Source organism: Capricornis sumatraensis, chromosome 8 (genome assembly GCF_032405125.1).
Source record: "Capricornis sumatraensis isolate serow.1 chromosome 8, serow.2, whole genome shotgun sequence".
NCBI lineage: Eukaryota > Metazoa > Chordata > Mammalia > Artiodactyla > Bovidae > Capricornis > Capricornis sumatraensis.
In genome coordinates, this window is record NC_091076.1 from 31439120 (window position 1) to 31459931 (window position 20812).

The 20812-nt window shown below is 38.5% G+C and overlaps 1 protein-coding gene across 1 annotated transcript in view; it reads right to left on the reverse strand.

Moving 5' to 3' along the window:
* Nucleotides 1-315: 315 nt before the first annotated feature.
* LOC138083518 (glycerophosphodiester phosphodiesterase domain-containing protein 4-like) overlaps nt 316-20812 on the reverse strand; it is a 104939-nt gene continuing 84442 nt past the window's right edge. The window contains exons 14-16 of the mRNA XM_068977378.1: nt 10511-10593; nt 9689-9741; nt 316-626 (exon numbers count right to left, since the gene is read on the reverse strand). Coding sequence (XP_068833479.1) covers nt 316-626; nt 9689-9741; nt 10511-10593 — 447 coding nt within the window. The remainder of the gene's footprint in view (nt 627-9688; nt 9742-10510; nt 10594-20812) is intronic.

Here is a 20812-nt window from a genome sequence, read left to right on the forward strand (position 1 = left end):
ATCCTCTGACTCCCGGAGAACAACCAGCTCCAACTCCAGGACCACACTCTTTCCCCTCTGCTCATCCCCTGGAGAGGAAAGGTGAGACCAGAGTGGTTTTCCTGAGAGCCTCCCTGGCTCCTCCGCACCCCTTTCCTGATCTCTCTCTACCATCAGGTCACCCTGGGCACAGAGAGGGAGAAAAAAGAGAAGGAGGCAAATTGTGGCTAATTATTCTTTGAAGACAGCCCAAAAGGGGGAGAAGGACATGCTGGGTGTGGTGGAAAACATGAAAGAGGATTACTGGGAGGAGTCAATGTTGGGAGGCTTTTCAGGTTATGTTTCAGGAGGAGGCTTCTCTACAGAGGGAACCGCTGGTTCATTTGCCTCCAAGATAGGCAATACAGTTTGGAGGGTGGCCTCTCTGTTGGCTTCCGAAATGGGTGCTTGGATGGGTTCAAAGGCTGGCTCAGTGGGCACTGGTTGTCCAACGTCATTTGTGGGATGCACGGTTGGTGCAGTGGTTTCATTGACAACCTCTGGTATAACAGCTTTAGAACTTGCAGGTTCCCTTTCCCTCTCTGGAAAAGGTGCAGGGGTACCCATAATTTCTAATACTTCATTTTGGAGGCTTGCACTTGAAGCTTCTGTGGGATAGAAAAGAAAACAACATAGATTCCTCCAAAGTCGATTCTCCAGTCTTTGCCAGTAACTTGGTAAAATCCTAGTCATCTTTAAAATGTCAGCTCCTCACTTACCATTTTAGAATCTTTCCCCTTAGTTTTCTCCCTACCCAGCCTTTGGGCAGACTTCGCTACATCTGTACAACAAGGTGCTTAAGTTTAAGAGTATATTGGGTGAGGTTCTAACTCACCACAGGAGCACTCAGAAGGGTGAAATCAACATTTGTTTAAGGTTCATGTATTTCCCAACCACTGACTCTGAAGCAGTGTAAATAAAAAACTGAATACATCCTCTATTGGAATGGGAGCTTTTTAAGAATAGAGACTTTGCCTTGCTTGCCACCCCATGTATAGTGCTCAGGAGTGTCTATCACACAGTAATTGCTTAGAAAATAGTTTCAGTTAATTTTCTAACTGAATAATAGAAAAAATAGATGATGGAGACTTTTTCTTATAATGCAGCTAGGAAATAGACTCTCATCAAAGACAAATTAAAAATTGCATCATGTATAAATGAAGAAAATATCTTAAAATTATTTAAGAATTTACAATATAAGGAGGAACCGTGGACACAGAAGAGAGTAAGAATCCAAAGAAGAGAATCCAGTTATTTTTCCCCTGTGTATAATTTCACTCTTGAAGAAACAGTTGCACATACGAGCTTAATTTTAGCTTCACAGGCTGAAGGGGATTTTTAATACACCTGAATTGAATTTGTACTTTAATTCCATGACATCCAATATCTATGATATTAGGTTTTCAAATTTGGAATGTGTTATGTTGCTCCATTTATCTAGGTCTTCTTTTTCTCACTAAACTTTTGTAGTTTTCAGTGGCCAATCATCTATCTTCTTTGCAAGGGCTTACAGTATTTTCCTAAAATTCCTATTAATGTTTTTATACTGTTGTAGATGATGCTATTTCAATTTTTAAAGTATTCACTGATAATATATCAACATACAGTTGATTTTTCTATATTGACCTTGTATCAACATTCAAAAAACTAATGGCATCTGGTCCCATCACTTCAAGGCAAACACATGGGGAAAAAGTGGATACAGTGACAGATTTTATTTTCTTATTTTTCTTATTTTCTCAAAAATCACTGTGGACAGTGACTGCAGCCATGAAATTAAAAGATGCTTGCTACCTTGGGAAAAAAATCTAGACAGCATATTAAAAAGCAGGACATCGCTTTGTCGACAAAGATCCATATAGTCAAAGCTTGGTTTTTCCAGTAGTCATATATGGATATGAGAGTGGGACCATAAAGGGCTGAGTGCCAAAGATTTGATGCTTTCAAGTTGTGGTGCTGGAGAAGGTTCTATAGAGAGTCCTTTGGGCAGCAAGATCAAACCAAATTCAATCCTGATGAAAATTAATTCTGAATATTCATGGTTTTTCCAGTACTTATGTATGGATGTGAGAGTTGGACTATAAAGAAAGCTGTGTGCTGAAGAATTGATGCTTTTGAACTGTGATATTGGAGAAGACTATTGAGAGTCCCTTGGACTCCAAGGAGATCAAACTAGTCAATGCTAAAAGAAATCAGTCCTGAATACTCATTGGAAGGACTGATGCTGAAACTGAAGCTCCAATAATTTGGCTACCTGATGCAGAGAACTGATGCACTGGAAAAGACCCTGATGCTGGGAAAGATTCAAGGCAGGAGGAGAAGGAGACGACAGAGGATGAGATGGTTGGCTGGCATCACTGACTCGATGGACATGAGTTTGAACAAGCTCCAGGTGTTGGTGAAGCCTGGTGTGCTGCAGTCTATGGGGTTGCAAAGAGTCAGGTATGACTGAATGACTGAACTGAACTGAACTGAGCTGATTCATTGGAAGGACTGATGCTGAAGCTGAAGCTCCAAAATTGTGGCTACCTGATGCGAAGAGCCAACACATTGGAAAAGACTCTGATGCTGGGAAAGACTGAGGGCAAGAGGAAAAGGGGATGACAGAGGATGAGATGGCTGAATGGCATCACTGACTCAATGGACATGAGTTTGAGCAAACTTTGGGAGATAGTGAAGGACAGGGAAGCCTGGCATGCTGCAATCCACAGGGCTGCAAAGAGTCAGACATGACTTAGAGCCTGAACAACAACATTCCTGAGCTATTGCTTAAGTCACCAGTTGTAGTAGGTTTGTTTTTTGATTCCTTCAAATTTTTTACTGTATATAATCATATCTGCAAATTAGGAGTTTTATTTCTCAATTTATGCCTGTTATTTATCTTTATATATATATTTAGTATATAATTTATATATACTAAACTGGTTATCTTACTAAATGGACATGAGTTTGAGCAAGCTCCAGGAGTTGGTGATGGACAGGGAAGCCTGGCATGCTGTAGTCAATGGGGTCACAAATAGTCAGACACGACTGAGTGACTGAACTAACTGAAACTAGCTAGGATCTTCAGTACAATGCCAAGTAAAAGTAGTGAGAGCAGACAGCCTCGCCTTATTACTGATCGCAGACAGAAAATCCTGTTTCACCATTAACAATCATACTGGCTGAGGTTTTATTCTTAAGTATCTTTCATCAGATTGAGGAAGTTTCATTCAATAACTAGGCTACTCAGATCTTGATCATAAATAGATGTGGATTTTTGTCAAATATACTTTATTTCTAGTCTATTTTGAATAGATGATAGATTGATTAACCTGCAAATAATATATTCAACTTGTACCACTGCAATAAATCTCACTTGCTCCAGATGTTTTATCCTTTTTTTATACTGATGGATTCAATCTGCTAATATATTGTTTTATGGCTAAGTTGGTGAATGATATTGATACATTCAGATGTTGCACTGTCTTTGTCAGATATTGTTTATTTGAGATTATTGCTGACCACAAAAAATCAGCTAAGAAATTCACTTGTTTTTTTTAGTGAGTATAAAATTGGTATTATTTCTTAAATATTCACTTAACCAGTGAAGCTTATCGGGCCTGAACTTTCCTTTGTTGTGAGGTTTTTGACACATGAATTTGATTCTGAAAGATTTTGATAGGTTAAAATTTCTATTTCTTTTTTCAGTTCTAGAAAATTGAATCATTTGAAGGAATTTTTTTACCTCATTTAAATTTATTGGCTTAAAAATGTTCCATGATTTTCCTTTTTGTGTCTAGGATATGGAGAGATAATCTCTCATTAATCATTCATTATACTGGCAATGAGTCTGTCTCTTCCTTTTTCCCCTTACCAAGCATTTATCAATTTTATTAATCTTTTCTAAGAACTTTTTACTTTTTAATTTTTCTCTATAGTTTGTATCATTTCTATTTTATTGTTTATGCTATCTTTATCATTTCATTTCTTTTACTTGGCAAAAAAGTAACTCCATTTTCTAGACTGCGACAGTAGACTCTTAATTACTATTAAGCCAAGCTTCCTTCCAAAAGTTAAAGTTACTAATTTCCCTCTAAATTATGGCTTAAGTTGTACCATACAAGTTTTGCTGTTGTATATGCATTACACTTTAAAATAGCTTCCAATTTCCCTTGTGATTAATCTCTTGATCAATAAAAAGCTTAGAAATATATCAGTTTCTAATAATTATGAAATTATCTAGATATTTTTATGATTGTTTCTAATTTAACTACTTTAGTACTCAAATACTGTATGATTTCAGTCTCTTGAAATATACTGATTGATGACACATTTTATATCTTATTTTAGGCATCCTTTACTAATTATTGCAATTTTAGTAATTTTTACTTCTTTTCTTTTTTAATCTTTATATTTGCTATATGTCATTCCTCCACTACCTTTATTATACATGAACACATTCCAGTGATATTTTTACTTTTGTATGCTTCCAACTTAAAGAACTCCCTTTAATATTTCTTGTAGAATTGGTCTAGTAGTGATGAACTCTTCTAGCTTTTGTTTATCTGGGAAACTCTTGATATCTCCTTCAATTCTGAATGGTAACCTTGCTGGGTATAGTGTTCTTGTTTGGAAGTTTTTTCCTTTCAACACTTTTAATATATCACACCTTTCCTATCTGGCTTGTAAAGTTTCTACTAAAAAATCTGCTGATGACCTTATGCTGTTTGCCTTGATTACAAGTTGGTTTTTGTGTTCTCCTTTTAGGATTCTGTCTTTATCCTTAAATTTACCATTTTAACTTTAATTTTAACTTTAAGTGTCTTGGTATGTGTCTTTTTGAGATCATCTTATTTGGGACTCTGTGGGCTTTCTAGATCTGGATGTCTTTTTTTTTCCCCTAGATTAGGGACATTTTCAGCCAGTTTCTTCAGTCAATTTTGGGGGCATTTTCTCTTTCTCTTTTCCTTCTGAGAGCACTATAATGTGAATGTTATTACACTGGATGCTGTCACAACAGTCCCATAATGTATCTTTCCTTTTTAAAGTTTTTTTCATTCTGCTGCTCTGTCTGGGTGAGTTCCATTGTTTCGTCTTCCAGCTCACTGATTCATTCTACTACCTCATCTGTTCTGCTGCTAAGCCCTTCTAATGTATTTTTTGGTTCAGTTATTACTTCTGTTTGGTACTTTCTTGTACTTTATGTTGAAGTTTGCACTATGTCCATCCATTTTTCTCCAAAGCTCAATAAGCATATGTTTATGACCATTATTTTTAACTCTATCAGGTAGATTGCTCATCTCTGTTTCATTTAGTTCTTTTTCTGGGGTTTTGCCTTGTTCTTTTGATTGGAACATATTCCTCTGTCTCCTTATTTTACATAATTCAGTGTGCTTGCATCTGTGTGTTGGGCAAATCAGCTCTATCTTCCAGATCTGCTTTATGGCTTGCCACATGGTCTATTTTGCAACTATGCCATTTACATTTCAAAATATTGTACATTCTGCAGTTGCTGAATATAATATTTTCTGTCAACTAGGTCAGGTTGGCTGGAAGTGTTCAGACTTCTATATCCTTTCTGATTTTACTTTTTGATGAATTTAGTTGTTCTTTCAGGTACTAAGAGAGGGATGTCAAAATCTTTAACTATGATTTTTCTATTTTTTTCCATTTTTGTTTAATGTGTTTTGAAGCTCTGTTACTAACTATATAGTTTTGGGCCTTCTTGATATACTGACCTTTCTTTCTTAAGAAATATTTGTTTCAAGTAAGGCTTCATGTTTTAAAGTTTATCTTTCAGATATTATTTTCATGCTTGCTGTTTGTATGGCATATTATTTTCCATCCTATCTTTTTTCATTTTTCTCCCTTCTGACTTTATTTTAATTTTCTGTCCTTTCACTATTAATATGTGTTTTTATATTTCAAGCATTTCTTTTGTGAACTACATATGGTTGGGTCTATCCAATATTACAATCTCTACTACTACTTTGAGTATTTGGTACATTTATGTTAACTGAACTTAATGGTTGAATTCATAACTACCATATTTCAATTTGTTTTCTATTTATTTTGTGTATTATTGTTTCCCTTTGTTCTCTTTCTCCTGAATCCATCTGCTACAAGAGATATTCTTATACTGTGTGTGAAGAAGTAAGATGCTACAATGTGAGAAAGCCTTATGACTAAGACCTGAGTGGAATATCTAGATCTCAGAGAAAAGCTCAGTCAAGAGTGATTAAGAAAACACAACTGACTTCAGTTCTTGCAACTGTAAGGAACTAAATTCTGCCAACAATCAATGAGCTTGGAAGAGGCCTCTTAAGTCTCAGATGAGACTGGAGCCCCTGCCAAGATCTTCATGAAAGCCTGGTGAAATATGCAGCAGACCTCAAAAACCCAGGCCTGGACCCCTGGCCCACAAGCTGGGAGATGATACATGTGTGTTGCTTTACACTGATAGATCTGTGGCCCACAAGCTGGGAGATGATACATGTGTGTTGCTTTACACTGATAGATCTGTGGTAGTTTGTTACACAGCAATCAAAAACAACCCAAACTTTAACAGAATATATCCAAAATGAAGCATAGAAATTAATAGGCTAAAAATAAAAATAAACAGTCTTGTTAACTTATGAGATAATATGAAACCATCTAATATCTATGTAATTGGAAACCCAAAAAGAAGGTAATAGCAGAAAGATATTTGGAAAATACAGGCTGAAAATGTATACTCTTACTGATCTAAGAAGTTCAGCAAACCCTAAGCAGGTAGACACACTAATATACATTAAGGTAAATCATAATCAAATGACTGAAAAAAGTAATAAAAGAAACAACCTTAAAAAGGACATATTACAAGTAGAGGAACAATGATTAAAATAAAGGAAGATTTCTTTTTTGGATGACTTTTCATAAGAAACTGTATGAGACAAGATAAAATATTATAAGTAGAGGAACAATGATTAAAATAATGGAAAATTTCTTTTTTGAATGACTTTTCATAAGAAACTATACAAGACAAAAGATAGAGGATCAACTTCTTTGAAGGGCTGAAAAATATATCCTAAAGATGTGTGTGTGTGTGTGTGTGTGTGTGTGTGTGTGTGTGTCCTAAAGGTAGCAGCAGCAGGTGCAGCAGTACATGTCAATCTAAAAGGTAGTCATGATGCAAGATGCGACATTAGGTTTAGTATGCAAGGCTGCTCTTCCCACCCTCCATGGCTCCAGGCTGTCATTGGAAGGACTGATGCTGAAGCTGAAACTTCAATATGTTGGCCACCTGATGTGAAGAACTGACTCACTGGAAAAGATCTGGATGCTGGGAAAGATTGAGGGCAGGAGGAGAAGGGGATGACAGAGGATGAGATGGTTGGATGGCATCACCAACTCAATGGACCTGAGTTTGAGCAAGCTTTGGGAGTTGGTGATGGACAGGGAAGCCTGGCGTGCTGCAGTCCATGGGGTCACAAAGTGTCAGACACAATTGAGCAATTGAACTGAACTGATGGCTCTAGGTTGTTGTTTTGGCTTATTTCCAGTCATCCTTGTTCATTCCCTGATACTAAACTTCATCCCTTGCCTTCTAGTTATCTCTTTTAGGTACTCACATGGTCTTTCTATATATTTATTTAGATCAGGCAAAATTGGTTTCTGTAAATAAGCAACTAAAATTAAAAACTTGAAAGATTCTTAGTTTATTATCTACTCACCTTATTTTCTTATTCTCATTTAAATATGGTGGGAAGTTGTTGTCAAGTTAATTTATTTTCTAAGGCATGATACCCACCATTCTTCATTCAAATTTAAATGGTTCTTTTGAACTTTCCTTCAGAACTTATCCCATTCATGCTTTCCACACCAATTCCATATTGTTTTTATTTCTTGATTAGATTACTATTATGGGCTAAACTGTGTGCCACACAAACTCATATGCTGAAGCCCTAACCACAGAACTTCAATATAGGACTAATTTAGGAGATAAAGCCTTTACAGGCATGATTAAAATGAGGCCATTATGGTGAGTCCTGATCCAGTCTGATCAGAGAGAAAACCTGGAGACACAGAGGACATTGGGGGTTTGTGTGTGCACAGAGGAAGGGCTGTGTGATGACACAGCAACAAAGAGTCTATCAGCAAGTCAATTAGAGAGGCTTCAGAAGAAATCAAACCTGCTGACACATTGATCCTGCACCTCTAGCCTCCAGAAGTGTGGGAAAAATCAACTTCTGTTGTTTAAGGTATCCAGTCTATGGTATTTTGTTTTGGAAACCCTAGTTTACTGATATAACTTCTGAATATCATAAGGCACCTGGAACACAGCCTTCAGTCTCCTTAACAGCCCGCAGAGTAACCTTCTTAAAATTTATAAAACTCAGAGTCACTGGAGATTACTCTATATCTTAATAAATTAGGGTAACTTGATTTAAACCTTCAGTTTTACAATACAAAAGACCATCACTCTTCAAATTTCTTATTTTTTCATAGTCCCTGATGCTGGGAAAGATTGAGGGCAGGAGGAGAAGGGGACGACAGAGGATGAGATAGCTGGATGGCATCACCAACTAGATGGACATGGATTTGGGTAGACTCTGGGAGTTGGTGATGGATAGGGAGGCCTGGCGTGCTGCGGTTCATGAGGTCACAGAGTCAGACATGACTGAGCAACTGAACTGAACTGAACTGTGGATACATTTCTGAAAGTCTAAGTAATGTATGTGTTGAAGACTGATGGCTGATACAAAGTATCTCATCATCTTCACAACTGTTCACAAGAAATTAATTAATCAGTTTTGACTGTATCAACTTTACTTAAAGACTCCAAGAGCAATGGGAGGAAGCTGCATCATGTACTGCACCGTCTTCTGCCTCCTAACTGCCTTTCCCTTTAACATTGCACTGGCTTCCCAAGCCAGTAACTCACTGTGTGATTATCCCCATAACCTCCTGAATAATAGACTCTAGCTTCCCTTCCCTTACTGGACCTATCCCACTTTGTCCTGCGTTATTCTGCTGATTAATAAGTTATTTTGCTATTCTATCCCTTTACACAAGTGTCTAAGCATAGGCTCCCTTGTCTGAAACTCACTTGCCATTTCCTGATGTTTATATGCAGAGTCTAGACTCTAGTCCAGCATCCCAGGATCTTGGCAATTTCCTCCTTCCACCTTCCAACATACATCACAACTGAAGCCACATAAAGCACATTCAGCCCTGAGGAGCATGTCAGCTTCTCTGTCCTAGATCTAGATGGCTGAACCAAAGACGTCAACTGCTGCTATACCTTTTCCTACTTCCTCACTGTTCTCTGTGGACAAGAGCTTCTGTTCTTGAGACACCCTCCATATACAAAGCTTTCAGGTACTTCAGTCTCACACTGCCTGGCACAAAGTTGGTATTCTATAACTGTGTGATGAATGAATATATGACAAAGCAAGCAAATATACAACCATGTTCAAAATCTTCCAAGGAGTCTCACTGCTTAGAGGATAAAGTCCACAATGTATTCTGATGTCAAGGGCCTCACCCCGTCTGTGCACAGCCTGTTTTTGCCCAGCTTCTCATTGGTTCCCACCCTGTAACTTTAGACTCCTTCAACTCTTGTCAGAAATATTAAAGGCAAGCCCTGCCTCATGGAGGCAATGGGGAGGGATGAAGAGATGAGAGGGGGCTAGGCTTCTGACTTTACCTGTGTAACTGGTGATACCCTGGAGAATTTTTTCACTCTGGCTCTCTCTCCACCTAGAAGGAAGCAGAGAGTCCATGAGCCTCACAGACCTCTTCCAAAGCAACAATAATGCAGGCCGTGGCCAGAAAAGAATATTACCAGTCAAATGGTACCTTGGGCAGAGGGTATGAAGTTTCCTCCTTTAAAGGACAACCAAAATGAGGAAACAATGGGCATGATGAGATCTAAAGACCATGGTTTCTTCTAGCTAAAATTCTTTGACCAGATGTTCCCTCTCCCATCTGAACCTTATGATCTTGATGCATTTTTCCCCTCAAGAATTCTCAAAAGTCATTTGATTGGGCAGATAAAAAGACTATGATCTGAAAAGGGGCAATGATTTTCCCAGGGTCACCCAGCAACTACAGGAAAAAATAGGACTAAAACCCTGGCTTCCTGGAGTGTGAGCTTGCTCTTTACACAGCACCCTGCTGTGTCCGATTCTGTGGAAGATGGGACACTTGTTCTGAACAACCTTCAGCTCTTGTCCTCTCCCTACTGATCCACAAGGGATATGTAGTTAAAAAAAAAAAAAAAAGCTTTGATTAAGCTTTAGTGAGAGTCCTTATCCTTAGAATATGGTCTCACATCTAGGAGGTAGAAGGGGTGTGTGGAGCTGCACGAAGTTTGGAAGATAAAACCTTTAAAATCCTGTCTCCCTGAGGATTTGTCATGTGGGATTGTAGGAAGAGTGGGAAGTTTTTTCACAAATTTCACAAAGTACAAAATCATTTATATCTTATTTTGGGAAAAAACTATACAAAATTACAAATGCATACTTACCAATGAAAATGAAATATGGAAACAATGAAAACTGCAGAAAGAATATCCATGAAAATCCACAAGAACAGGTAGAAATTTGGTGTCTGCAAAACAAAACACAGTTTTAGGCATTTACAGTTGGAGAAGATTGTCGATCGTGTGGATCAAGTCCCTTGCTTGAGCAGGAATGGAGAGGGGGCAGAGCAGGAGGAGGAACCTTGATTGCTGGGATTGAAGTCAAACAGAGAATACCTGCTGCTAACCTAACATGTAATCCCCCCTTTACATGTGCCAGGGGCTCTGCAAGGGCTAAAACACGTCACACAACTCATTTCCCTGGGCCCTCGACAGAGGTCTGAGAGAGTCGCAGAGATGTCACAGAGCAAGTCTTCTCTGGACCCAGGACTACAGCCCAAGTTCCTGGCTTCCAGTGTGCTATCGGCACAGCTTCCCAAACCTGGCCGTGCATCCAAATCTACCTGAGCTGCAGCCTTTCGTAAAACAGCTTCCTGGGCCTCATTACCGACTTAGGAATCAGAATTTCTGCATCTTTAACAAGCTTCCTAGAAACAAGCAACCAGTCTGTGAACCAGCATTTAGGAATCATTCTTCTTACTCATGCTTCAAATAAAAATGTTGAAATTATCGTTCTTAACTAACATGTCCACTTCTCTAGGCTTCTTGCCTACATCACCCATTTCACAGCTCCATTATCTAGGTTCTACTGAATAAATTTTTTAATTCCCTGGCTTGACCCTCCCTTTCTATCTTCATTTTTCCACCTCCAATACTACTTGATGGTACTAGGCCTGGCATTTTTATCTTTCGTATGTCATTTCCATCCTAATTCAAGGTCTTTGCTTGGTCTGATTACTAATTATAACAAGAACAACAACAACAATATGAATGATCAAGTTAATGATGAGAACAACAATTAATATTAATGAGCATTTACAGGAGCTAAGGTAGTATTCTATGCATGTGAGGTATATTTTCACAGCTAATTCTCACAACAGATCTACTAGGCAGGCATAATAAAATCTCTTAACCAACTTCTACTAAGCCAAGGCTCCTAATCCCCAGTGGGCAACTGACTGACTGATGCCTTGGCCTGCTGCAGGCTGCCCACCAGATCAACTGTACAGTCACTAAGAATCAGTTGTTCTTACAATCCATATGACTTAGAACACCTGTACTTGTTATAAATGTACAGTGTAATTGTTGTTTCAGTCGCTACATCATGTCTGACTCTTTTGCAACCCCATGCGCTGCAGCCCCCCAGGCTCCTCCGTCCTTGGGATTTCCCAGGCAACAATACTGGAGTTGCCTTTTCCAATACTGGAACTGGAGTTGCCATTTCCTTCTCCAAGAAATCTTCCCAATCCAGGGATCCAACTTGTGTCTTCTGCATTGGCAGGCAGATTCTTTACCACTGAACCACCTGGGAAGGAGTTTAATTAATGTTATATGAAATCTGCATGATCAGAGTTTTAAAAGTACATTTTCCAAAAAAAAAAATCAATGCTTTGAAAAACTCAATGATGACAGAAGAAGTTTTTAAAAAATAAACTGCAACTGAGGGGTGGGAGGATTATAAAAACCTGCAGATTCCTCATTCTCCAAATGAACTGAAGTTCTTGTACATCAAGGAAACTAAACTTAGAAGTCACAGTTGGTGCACTGGGAAACACATACCAGTGACAGAATACAAAATTCAGTCAGCTGAATCCTCTCAAAAGAAAGACTTTGAGGCTATGTCAAAAGGTGAATGATCTAGAGTCATTTTTTTTAACATGATGGTGTACAGTTTTCCAAGCCTCATATATTGAAGAAATTGTCTTTTCTCCATTGTATAGTCTTACCTCCTTTGTCATCAGTTAATTGGCCACAGGTGCATGGATTTATTTCTGGGCTTTCTATCCTGTCCCAGTTATCTATAACTCTATTCTTGTGCCACTATCATACTGTTTTGATGACTGTAGCTTTTAAATATAGACCAAAGTCAGGGATCCTGATCCTTCCAGCTCCATTCTTCTTTCTCAATATTGCTTGGCTATTCAAGATACTTTGTGTATCCATAAAAATTTTAAGATTTTCTGTTCTAGTTCTGTGAAAAATGTCATTGATAATTTGATAGGAATTGCACTGAATCTGTAGATTGCCTTAGGTAGTATAGCTGTTCCAGCGATACCGATTCTTTCAATCCATGAATGTGGCATATCTTTCTATCCATTTGTGTCTTCTTTGATTTTCTCATCTACATCATACAGTTTTTGGAGTTCAGGTTTTTTGTCTCCTTAGGTAGATTTATTCCTAGGTATTCTATTATTTTGATGTAATGATGAATTTCTCTTTTGGACCTTTTGCTGTTAGTGTATAGGAATGCAAGTGACTTCTGTATATTAATTTTGTAACCTGCAACTTTACCAGATTCATTGATGAGCTCTAGCGGTTTTCTGGCAGCATCTTTAGGATTTTCTATGTATAATATCATGTCATTTACAAACAGTGCCAGTTTAAGTTCTTCAAGTCTGGATTTCCTTTTTCTTTTTCTTTTATGATTGCCATAGATGCAGTTCAGTTCAGTTCAGTCGCTCAGTTGTGTCCGACTCTTTGCGACCCCATGAATCGCAGCACGCCAAGCCTCCCTGTCCATCACCAACTCCCGGAGTTCACTCAGACTCGCGTTCATCGAGTCAGTGATGCCATCCAGCCATCTCATCCTCTGTCGGCCCCTTTTCCTCCTGCCCCCAACCCCTCCCAGCATCAGAGTCTTTTCCAATAAGTCAACTCTTCGCATGAGATGGCCAAAGTACTGCAGTTTCAGCTCTAGTATCATTCCTTCCAAAGAACACCCAGGGCTGATCTCCTTGCAGAGAGTCCAAGGGACTCTCAAGAGTCTTCTCCAACACCACAGTTCAAAAGCATCAATGCTTTGGCACTCAGCTTTCTTCACAGTCCATTTTCACATCCATACATGACCACTGGAAAAACCACCCTCAGAAGAAATGGAGTAGCCATCATAGTCAACAAAAGAGTCTGAAACGCAGTACTTGGATGCAATCTCAAAAATGACAGAGTGATCTCTGTTCATTTCCAAGGCAAACCATTCAATATCATGGTAATCCAAGTCTATGCCCCGACCAGAAACGCTGAAGAAGCTGAAGTTGAACGGTTCTATGAAGAACTACAAGACCTTTTAGAACTAACACCCAAAAAAGATGTCCTTTTCATTATAGGGGACTGGAATGCAAAAGTAGGAAGTCAAGAAACACCTGGAGTAACAGGCAAATTTGGCCATGGAATGTGGAATGAAGCAGGGCAAAGACTAATGGAGTTTTGCCAAGAAAATGTACTGGTCATAGCAAACACCCTCTTCCAACAACACAAGACAAGACTCTACACATGGACATAACCAGATAGTCAACACCAAAATCAGATTGATTATATTCTTTGCAGCCAAAGATGGAGAAGCTCTATACAGTCAACAAAAACAAGACCAGGAGCTGACTGTGGCTCAGATCATGAACCCCTTATTACCAAATTCATATTTAAATTGAAGAAAGGAGGGAAAACTGCTAGACCATTCAGGTATGACCTAAATCAAATCCCTTATGATTATACAGTGGAAGTGAGAAATAGATTTAAGCGCCTAGATCTGATAGATAGAGTGCCTGATGAACTATGGATGGAGGTTCATGACATTGTACAGAAGACAGGGATCAAGACCATCCCCATGGAAAAGAAATACAAAAAAGCAAAATGGCTGTCTCGGGAGGCCTTAAAAATACCTGTGAAAAGAAGAGAAGTGAAAAGCAAAGGAGAAAAGGAAAGATATAAGCATCTGAATGCAGAGTTCCAAAGAATAGCAAGAAGAGATAAGAAAGCCTTCTTTAGCAATCAATGCAAAGAAATAGAGGAAAAGAACAGAATGGGAAAGACTAGAGATCTCTTCAAGAAAATTAGAGATACCAAGGGAACATTTCATGCAAAGATGGGCTCGATAAAGGACAGAAATGGTATGGACCTAACAGAAGCAGAAGATATTAAGAAGAGGTAGCAAGAATACACAGAGGAACTGTACAAAAAAGGTCTTCATGACCTGGATAATCACGATGGTCTGATCACTCATCTACAGCCAGACATCCTGGAATGTGAAATCAAGTGGGCCTTAGAAAGCATCACTACAAACAAAGCTAGTGGAGGTGATGGCATTCCAGTTGAGCTATTTCAAATCCTGAAAGATGATGCTGTGAAAGTGCTGCACTCAGTATGCCAGCAAATTTGGAAAACTCAGCAGTGGCCACAGGACTGGAAAAGGTCAGTTTTTATTCCAATCCCAAAAAATGGCAATGCCAAAGAATGCTCAAACTACCACACAATTGTACTCATCTCATGTGCTAGTAAAGTAATGCTCAAAATTCTCCAAGCCAGGCTTCAGCAATACATGAATCGTGAACTCCCAGATGTTCAAGCTGGTTTTAGAAAAGGCAGAGAAACCAGAGATCAAATTGCCAACATCCGCTGGATCATGGAAAGAGCAAGAGAGCGCCAGAAAAACATTTCTGCTTTATTGACTATGCCAAAGCCTTTGACTATGTGGATCACAAGAAACTGTGGAAAATTCTGACCTGACCTGCCTCTTGAGAAATCTGTAATCAGGTCAGGAAGCAACACTTAGAACTGGACATGGAACAACAGACTGGTTCCAAAAGGAAAAGGAGTACGTCAAGGCTATATATTGTCACCCTGCTTATTGAACTTATATGCAGAGTACATCATGAGAAATGTTGGACTGGAAGAAACACAAGCTGGAGTCAAGATTGCTGGGAGAAATATCAATAACATCAGATATGCAGATGACACCACACTTATGGCAGAAAGTGAAGAGGAACTAAAAAGCCTCATGATGAAATTAAAAGAGGAGAGTGAAAAAGTTGGCTTAAAGCTCAACATTCAGAAAACGAAGATCATGGCATCCGGTCCCATCACTTCATGGGAAATAGACGGGGAAACAGTGGAAACAGTGTCTGACTTTATTTTGGGGGGCTCCAAAATCACTGCAGATGCTGATTGCCGCCATGAAATTAAAAGACACTTACTCCTTGGAAGAAAAGTTATGACCAACCTAGATAGCATATGGAAAGCAGAGACATTACTTTGCGAACAAAGGTCCATCTAGTCAAGGCTATGCTTTTTCCAGTAGTCATGTATGGATGTGAGAGTTGGACTGTGAAGAAGGCTGAGCACCGAAGAATTGATGCTTTTGAACTGTGGTGTTGGAGAAGACTCTTGAGAGTCCCTTGGACTGCAAGGAGATCCAACCAGTCCATTCTGAAGGAGATCAGCCCTGAGATTTCTTTGGAAGGAATGATGCTAAACTGAAACTCCAGTACTTTAGCCACCTCATGCAAAGAGCTGACTCATTGGAAAAGACTTTGATGCTGGGAGGGATTGGGGGCAGGAGGAGAAGGGGACGATAGAGGATGAGATGGCTGGATGGCATCATGGACTCGATGGATTTGAGTCTGAGTGAACTCCAAGTGTTGGTGATGGACAGGGAGACCTGGCGTGCTGCGATTCATGGGGTCACAAAGAGTCGGACACAACTGAGCAACTGAATTGAACTGAACTGACTAGACAGATCTTTGTTGGCAAAGTAATGTCTCTGCTTTTGAATATGCTATCTAGGTTGGTCATAACTTTCCTTCCAAGGAGTAAGCGTCTTTTAATTTCATGGCTGCAGTCACCATCTGCAGTGATTTTGGAGCCCCCCAAAAATAAAGTCAGACACTGTTTCCACTGTTTCCCCATCTATTTCCCATGAAGTGATGGGACCGGAGGCCATGATCTTCATTTTCTGAATGTTGAGCTTTAAGCCAACTTTTTCACTCTCCGCTTTCACTTTCATCATGAGGCTTTTGAGTTTCTCTTCACTTTCTGCCATAAGGGTGGTGTCATCTGCATATCTGAGATTATTGATATTTCTCCCAGCAATCTTGATTCCAGCTTGTGCTTTTTCCAGCCCACTGTTTCTCATGATGTACTCTGCATATAAGTTCAATAAGCAGGGTGACAATATATAGCCTTAACATACTCCTTTTCCTATTTGGAACCAGTCTGTTGTTCCATGTCCAGTTCTAAGTGTTGCTTCCTGACCTACATACAGATTTCTCAAGAGGCAGGTCAGGTGGTCTGCTCTTCCCATCTCTCTCAGAATTTTCCACAGTTTATTGTGATCCACACAGTCAAAGGCTTTGGCATAGTCAATAAAGCAGAAATAGATCTTTTTCTGGAACTCTCTTGCTTTTCCCATGTTCCAGTGGATGTTGGCAATTTGATCTCTGGTTCCTCTGCCTTTTCTAAAACCAGCTTGAACATCTGGATGTTCATGGTTCACATATTGCTGAAGCCTGACTTGGAGAATTTTGAGCATTACTTTACTAGCACGTGAGATGAGTGCAATTGTGTGGTAGTTTGAGCATTCTTTGGCATTGCCTTTCTTTGTGATTGGTATGTTGATATTTTCTATTTCTTCTTGGTTCAGTCTTGAGAGATCATATCTTGCTAAGAATCTGTCCATTTCTTTCAGGTTGTCCTATTTATTGGCACACAGTTGCCTGTGTTAGTCTCTTATGATCCTTTGTATTTCTTTGGTGTTAGTTGTAACTTCTACTTTTTGATTTCTAATTTTATTGATTGTGCCCCGTCCCCTTTTGCTTGATGAATCTGGGTAAAGGTTTATCAATTTTTATCTTTTAAAAAGAAAAACAGCTTTTATTTTTCATTGATTGCTCCTATTGTTTTCTTCGTGTCTTTATCATTTATTTCTGCTCTGGTCTTACGATTTCTTTCCTTCTGCCAACTCTGGGTTTTCTTTGTTCCTCTTTCTCTACTTGCTTTAGATGTAATGTTAATTTATTTGTCAGTTTTCTTGTTTCCTGAGGTAAGTTTGTATTGCTATGAACTTGCCTCTTAGAACTGCCTTTGCCATGTCACATAGGTTTTGGATCATTGTATTTTCATTTTCATTTGTCTCTAGGTATATTTTTACTTCTTTCACTTCTTCAGTGATCTATTGGTTGTTTAGTAACATATTGTTTAGCCTCCACGGGTTTTTGGTTTTTTACATTTTTTTCCCTTGTAGTTGATTTCTAGTATCATAGTATTGTGATCAGAAAAGATACTTGATATAACTTCAATATTCTTAAATTTACCAAGACTCACTTTGTGGCCCAGCATATGGTCAATCCTGGAGAATGTTCCATGTGCACTTAAGGACAATGTGTATTGTGTTACATTGGGATGGAATGATCTATAGATATTAGTTAATATCTGGTCTAATGTATAATTTAAGGCTTGTGTTTCCTTATCAATTTTTCTGTCAGGAAGCTCAGCCCATTGGTGTAAGTGAAATGTTAAAGTCCCCCACTATTATTGTGTTCCTCTCAATTTCTCACTTTATGGTTGTTATTGTTTGCCTTATGTATTAAGGTGCTTATATTTGGGTGCATATATATTTAAAATTGTTATATCTTCTTGGGCTGTTCCTTTGATTGTTATGTAGTGTCCTTCTTTGTCCCTTATAACAGTCTCTATTTTATAAAGTCTATTTTGTTTGATATGAGTATTGCTACTCCAATTTTCTTTTGATTTTCATTTACATGGAATATCTTTTTCATCCCTTCACTTTCAGTTTATATATATCCCTGGGTCTGAAGTGGGTTTCATATAAACATCATACATATCCATTCAGCCAGTGTGTGTCTTTGGATAGGAGTATTTAATCCATTTACATTTAAGGTGATTATGGATATGTATTTTCCTATTACAATTTTCTTAATAGTTTCGGGTTTGTTTTTACAGGTCTTTTTACTTCTTTTTTTCTCCTGTGATTTAATGACTAATTTTAGTGTTGTGTTTGGATTCTTTTTCTCTTTTGTGTGTGTGTATGTACTGTAGATTTTTGGCTTGTGGTAACCATGGGGTTTTGACATAGCAGTCTATATATAAACAAGATTGTTTTAAGGTCTTTTAATTTCACACACATTTCCAATATCCTCCATTTGTGCTCTCCTCACAATTGATGGGTTTTATGTCATATTTTGGTGCACAGATGATTTCCTATCTAATACTGTATGTTTGCCTTTACTGGTGAGTCTCTCCATTCGTAATTTCTTCTGTCTCTATTTGTGGCTTTTTCATTTCTGCTTTAAGAAGTTCCTTTAGTACTTGTTGCAATGCTGGTCTGCTGGTGCTGAATTCTCTTAGCTTTTGCTTTTCTGTAAAGCTTTTGATTTCTCCAATGAATCTGGATGACAGCCCCACAGGGTAGAGTGTTGTATGCTTTCCTTTAAGAGTTTTAAAGTATATGGTCTTACATCTTTAATCCATTCTGATTTTGTTTTTGTGGTAGATTGTTTATAAAAATGGCCACATTATTTAATTCAAAATGCAGGCCTATATGAAATGTGACTGCACTGTCACTTTCCATTAAGAGGTAAAGTCTGTTTTTCCCCCTGACCCACCTTGAATCTGAACTTAACCATGTGATTTTCTTTGGCCAATGGTACATTTACAAACACCACACTGGGAAATCCTTAAGAAAGCATGTGCACTGGTGCTTGACCTCTCTTGCTGCTGGAAATCCAGTGCCACCAGGTGAACATGCACAAGCTGGCCTCTTTGAGGATGAGTGACCAAATGAAGAAACCACAGTCATCCCAGGTAAGAACCTAAACATGTGGATGAGGACATCCTAGACCACCTAGTCCAGTCAAACTGTCTCAGGCTGGAGAAACAACTCAGCCATCATATGGAATGTGACAGACAAATATTTGTTACTTTTAAGCCACTAAATATTAGGTATGCTTTTTAAACATAATAAAATGGTAATAGACTATATATAATTTATTTCATGATGTCCTGTTCTAACTTTTTCAACAAACAGACCATTAAGCAGACCCATGTGTATTGGATAAAACTGCTTCTACTGTACTAGTTTTATCTCCAATTTACAAATAAACAATCTGAGGCCCAGCAGGTTAGATAACATTTCCGAGAGTTAACACAATAAGTGGTAGAGCCAAGATCTGAATCTGCATATTCTGACCCAGAGTATGGGCTCCTTAGGAAAGCCTTTGAGATGCTGGTTCCACCTCCTTGACCAAAGTTACCTTCAGTCCTTTAAATGTCCTTCTTTTAGAAATAAGTTATTTACTTACATCCTTTTACACTCTTTGATTTTGAAACACATGAATTTATTATAAATTTAAATATTATCAATCCAAGTATTGAAGTAAAAAGTTTTATTTAATATATCTGAAGGGACAGTTTTGAGCCATTACTGATTTAGGGGATAGGATTATGAAGGGTGCACTGCTTTCTAATTTACATTTTTGTAATAACTGAATTTTATATAATGAACAAGTTTTCACTGCAATTTTAAAATCAAAAACATTAGAAAAGTATATAGTACATACAAGAAGAGGGATAATATGGGGAAAGACAAGTGAAGAGGCTTCACTTGTGCCAAGGGACCTGCCATCCTAGGTTTCCTTGAGGATCATCTGTAGAAACCTCCCCAAGCCACCAAATAAGAAGGGGTAGGCAATTTTACACTGCCACCAGAGGGCCTCAATGAAATACCAGCCCTACAAGACTGCCCTTTTCCCTAACTACCTTGCACCTGGCTCCTGACCCTGAACAAGTCAGAAAAATAAGGGGGCCAGTAAGGCTGGAAGTATGGAGAAGGCAACCAAAAATATTCAGTCTTTTCATCTAGGTTTCTCTGCCTAAAGCTTTAATTTTCAAGGCAATTTAGAGTTTGAGTTATTATTCTGAACTACACATTTTGATCCTGAGTTGAGGCTTTTTGGTGACTAAACAGTATGTTGAAAGATTATATAAGAATGACTAGAAAAACTATGGGATCTGAGAGAAATCTCATTCAGGGTAAGGAAAAGCCTAGCTCACAGAGCAGTTTAGAAAGTCAGAAAAGAGAAATTAAGCTGTTTTCGGTTGTTGCCTATTGTGTCTGATGCAATCATCCTATTTACACACTGATAAGAAAAATCGGCTCTGTAGCAGTTAATTCGTTAGCTGGGGTTCCCTTCATAGATAATAAGTGATGGGATTCAGCTGGAAGTGTAACTCAGGTGTTTGTGTCCCCATGCCTCTGATCATAAGCAGAGGCAGGACAGAACGGGAAATCAAGCTAGGTGAGGGGCACTCACACTCCTTCTCAAAAGCATTTTGGTCAGGACCTGCAGTTCTCACTTTGGAATTCAAGTTCACTTGAATTCCCACACCTCATGCCACTGT